The 4,766-nt window shown below is 35.4% G+C and overlaps 1 protein-coding gene across 1 annotated transcript in view; it reads right to left on the bottom strand.

Annotated features, from left to right (window-relative positions):
- The window catches only part of LACE1 (lactation elevated 1), a 390,750-nt gene that overhangs the window by 174,660 nt on the left and 211,324 nt on the right, over positions 1-4,766 (bottom strand). Inside the window, exon 7 of the mRNA XM_006881166.1 lies at positions 2,094-2,152. Coding sequence (XP_006881228.1) covers positions 2,094-2,152 — 59 coding nt within the window. The remainder of the gene's footprint in view (positions 1-2,093; positions 2,153-4,766) is intronic.

Below are 4,766 nucleotides of genomic sequence, written 5' to 3' on the forward strand. Positions count from 1 at the left end.
TACAATGAAATATGCAAGGAGCTGGAGTCAGAAAATCAAAAGGGCTGAACTCACTCAGCATTTCTTAAGCTCAAGGAACTGAAGAACAAACTCAAACATAACAATATACATACAACAAATATTTCTTCCAGCTGGGAATATTTGAGGACACAAAATCCCATTTAATTAATATTAAATAACAAAAGAGACTTTAACCATCTAGCCAGAATAGCACTAGGAACCAGCCCTCAGGTTCATTTTACCAGTCCAGAGTTTGTTACATACGAAAAGTGTTTGGAATAAATAAGGTATTTGATCACTCTTTTCTCATCAACCTAAGATTTCATTCCAGGTATGAACATGAACTGAAGTTCATGTTCAATTCCTAATTGTGAGTTAGTCATAGCTTTATTTTCCTTCCCCTTCAAAAATGATAAGGACAGTATAGTGTAAGAAATTAAACTGACAAATTTTTTGCTAATTACTAGTGCTACAAAATACTGAAGGAAGACAATTTACTGGCAAAACCAGATAAATAAATAAGCCTGGCTTAGGTTGGCAACTAAGATCCCAGAAGAATTCATAAACTGTTTCATTCTATGAGTATTCTCTTTTCATATTTTATACATTTTATGCAAAATACAGATACTATTTTTAACATCTTTTTTTCTTAGTGTCTCTGTTTACATTTTGGTATCTACATATAACATAATACTTTGAATTCCAGGCATGGAGAAACTATTGCAAATCCACCTTCTCTCAAATCAAAAACATGAATATAGAAGGGAGAAAAATAACAACAACATAAATCACAAAAAATAAATTTCCATGCACCTATAAGTATCTCAGAGAAATTAAAATCCTCTGGGAAATGAAAATTGGTCGGGGAAAAAAAACAAATGTTAAAGCTCTCTAAACTAAGGGAAATAAAGCAAAGGGAATAAAATTTGTCACCAATAATAATTCAACTAAAGTAGATTTTAAAAGGATTATCCAACTCTGTTTAGAATATTTTGAGCTAAACCCTTTACACATCCTTGGTAAAAAATACTTGAGATTTAGTTTTTTAAAATATGCAACTTAAGCCACTCTTTAGCTATGTTGACATGGACTAGGGGAAGAAAGAATCAACCTCAAAAACTAAGCTCATTGTTGTGGAGTTGGAATCAACTCATAGTTGACCTTACACTGGATTTCCAAGGTGGTGAATCACACAGAAGGATATTGTCCATCTTTCTGCCACTAGTGGATTTAAATTGTCAAAGAGGTATGGGCTTTGGGTTAGCAGCACGAGTTCTTATGAACTACACTTCCCTAATAATTCTATTTTGGGATATAAATATGCTTGTTTTTGGAATTAAAACAGTCTACTTTGTATTCTATATGTTTGCAAATATTTTCTTTCTGTGACTATAAAATAGTTATAAACAAAACCAAACCTATTTCATGATATTACCTATGTGCCTCATAAAGCTTTTTGCACATAGTAGGTGTCCATGAATTTTTAAAGGAATATAAAATTCTGAATGTAAAAAAACTACTTAAAATTAACAATGAATAGGGAGGCTATTTTATTCCTAATCATATTGTAATGAAGACTATTTTAAACTCTATGCAGTGATAATACACACAAATATTTAAAGTATTTATGTGCCTCAACTTGACATAATTTCATGATAACTTGATGGCAATCACATTTAAATACATTAGAATATTTTTTATAATAATCTACTTTAGAATAACAACTTTAATAGATGGGAAAACATACTAATAATGGCCATTAATCTGGAGGAAACAGGGTACATTAAATATTTTTTCAGAAATAAATGTATAAATTTAAACATACTACTATAATTTATGAGCAAACCTGAAACTAAAATTTATAAATTCAAAGTATTAAATATCCCACTCAGAGAATAATTTTAAATATATTTTGCCATTTCTTGACTGTACTATACAAAAAGTTTCTTTTCTCTATGAGTCTATTTGACAATTAGTTGGTAAATATCAAAATGGATCCTACTTTTAGCAAAGCCAAGAAAATTCACAAAATTTCTGTAATTACCTATCAGTTTCATACCAATAAGCACAAACAAGAAAGTGATTTTTCTTACCTTTAGGACAGCAATGAATGGCACGAAGTTAGCTCTTTGGAGTCCATTTTTATACAGATCTGAAAGAGAAAATAACATCTTATTAAAACTTGGTCTATTTCATAAAGTTAGTTTATTATTTAGTCTGGCAAATATAGCCTTCTATAAGAAAAATAACCAGAATTTCTGGTTATTTCTACTCCTGCATTTCACAAAATTCATTACAACTTTAGTAAGAATAAGCAGTCATGGAAAGAACTCCAATTAAATTAAAAAGGCAAGAAAAAAGCAACTAGAAAACTTGGAAAACATCCAGCACTGACACTAAATCAATAACTCAACATAGAAAGATGGTGTATTTAAAAGTACTTCACACTTGAATATACAAGATTTGACCAGGAAAGTACTCCCCTTGTTATCACTCTAAAATAAATATCTCAGTAAAGAATTAAATGATGTATAGTAACATTAGCCTTTTAAATAAATGTCAGCTGAACATATATTTAAACAAACAATAAATATTTTATATTACTAAGGAAACTGATTTGAGTCGTCTATGACTCGACTGCACCTAACAACAATAAGGAAACTGATTAAAAATTAAAATTCTATTTTTATAAACTTAATGCAGTTTATGATGGTCACAGCCAGATTTCAGTGTAAGGGCAGATATCTAGTATATTAGGTCAGAGAACATCAAGATAGCTGTTTTCCTCGGATAAAATATATTCACATCCTGTTGAAATGAATATTTCAGAATCTGGTAAACTGATTTCTTAAGTATGTGCTGACTATCATTCTCAGATGGTGATATGATCATCCTCTAAAGACAGCAGAGAGTTTCCTGCCAGGACAAGGCCCAAACTAGCACTTCCACAAAGAGACTATTCATGTGCACTATCCCATAATAAGTGATGCTCATTAGTCCAGAAGCCATTTGACTGGAATCCATCTTTAAAGATTGATTGCTTATGTGTATCTCATTTTCATAACTCCATCTAGATGAGCCAATTCCAGGAAAATCTAAACAATTGCTGGACATGTTGCTGTTGTTGTTATGTGCTGTCCAGTCACCAGTGACTCAGAGCAACATTACATACAACTGTTCTGAAGCCTGCCCTGTCCTGAGTCAACTCACTCACTCTGACACTCCTACCCCATTGTCCTTGTTACTGCATCAGTTCATCTCATCCAGGTTCTTCCTCTCTGTCCCTCCACCCTTCCAAACACGATGTCCTTCTCCAAGGATTGGTTCCTCCTGGACACGATCCCAAAGTATGTGAGACAGTTTCAAAATCCTTGCTTCCAAGGAGAAACTTGGTTTCATCAGCTTCAAAACAGATTTGTTTTCTTGGTGGTCCATCATGTGTTCAAGACTCTTCTGCAGCACCACAACTCAAAGGCATTGACTCTTCTGTCATCCTTAGTCATTGTCCCAGTGATTCAATGCCAGATCTGCATCAGAAACCAAGAGCTCTACACACAGCCGGAGTCTGATTTCACCTTTTGTGCCCCTAATTCACATTGGGAACCCCAACACCTGGCACACAGAAGGAATCTGAGACCACCTTCTACCCTCTCTCCTTAGGTAACACTCATTTTCCCAGAATTCCACTGGCTTTGTTAACAATCAGGCACCCTAGGCAAGACAGGAAGGACATTCAGCTCTAGATTGGTGTCAAGCCCAAGGGCCAAATGCACAACACCAGCATGGCCGATTTAAAGGAGAAATAGCCCACACCTTGGAAATTAGCGTATTGTGACACCCACATGGTGCAAAAGGAAGAGCAGAGACATTAAGCCACAAGAGGACAGTCCTGGAGGAGAAACTCAGGCAAAATCCTTTTCTGAATTGGTACATGGGATTTGGACTTAAATCTTCCTAAGAGATAGAAATCAGCATGAGAGATCAGCAGCATTGTGAGGCACAAGACATCACAAATGTGACTTGTGGCCCAAGCCATCATATCTAGGGGTGGCTGGGGGGAAGGACGTGCTGGGTGCTGGATGAGGTAGGGAGGAGTGTAAGGGATACTGATATAACAGGGAAAGTCATGGTACAAGACACACATGCGGGGAGTTGCAGGGGGAACTGTATGTACTGGTTATACCTATAAGGGAAAGTGTCTTTTATCTGCTGCTTTTGGTAAGATGCTTGTCTTTCTGATATTTTTTTAAACCTAAACATCGAAATTAAGACAAACTAGGAAGAAGGATCCATTTTCAATATATAACAGTCCTCTGAAAACCCTATGTACAATAGAGCTAGACATAAAGAACTTTATCATTTTATCAAGAAAATAATACAATTCTGCAACTCTCTTTCCCCAGAGAGAACTCTGGTGGCCTAGTGGGTGAAGAGTGGCACTGCCAACCCAAAGGCAGGTAGCTTGAATCCACTAACTGCTTCTCAGGAGAAAGGTGGATAGTCTCTTCCTATATGCTTTATAGCAACTGAAAACCTGCCACCGGGTCCATCACATGTCTTTTTATTTGATAGCAATGTTATCTCTTTTCAGAAAAACAGAGTTTTATAACCAAAGGATTTGATGAAGGCTGCTCCAATTATCCTTGTCTAAAAAGAGCTGAACAGAAGATTCCAAAAGGTAGCTCGGAATGACAAAGCAAAGTACTACAATGAAATGTGCGAGGAGCTAGAGTCAGAAAATCAAAAGGGCCGAACTCGTTCAGCAT

The sequence above is a fragment of the Elephantulus edwardii genome, unplaced genomic scaffold, assembly GCF_000299155.1.
Source record: "Elephantulus edwardii isolate Elephantulus edwardi_28Jun2011 unplaced genomic scaffold, EleEdw1.0 scaffold00013, whole genome shotgun sequence".
In the NCBI taxonomy this organism is placed as follows: Eukaryota; Metazoa; Chordata; class Mammalia; order Macroscelidea; family Macroscelididae; genus Elephantulus; species Elephantulus edwardii.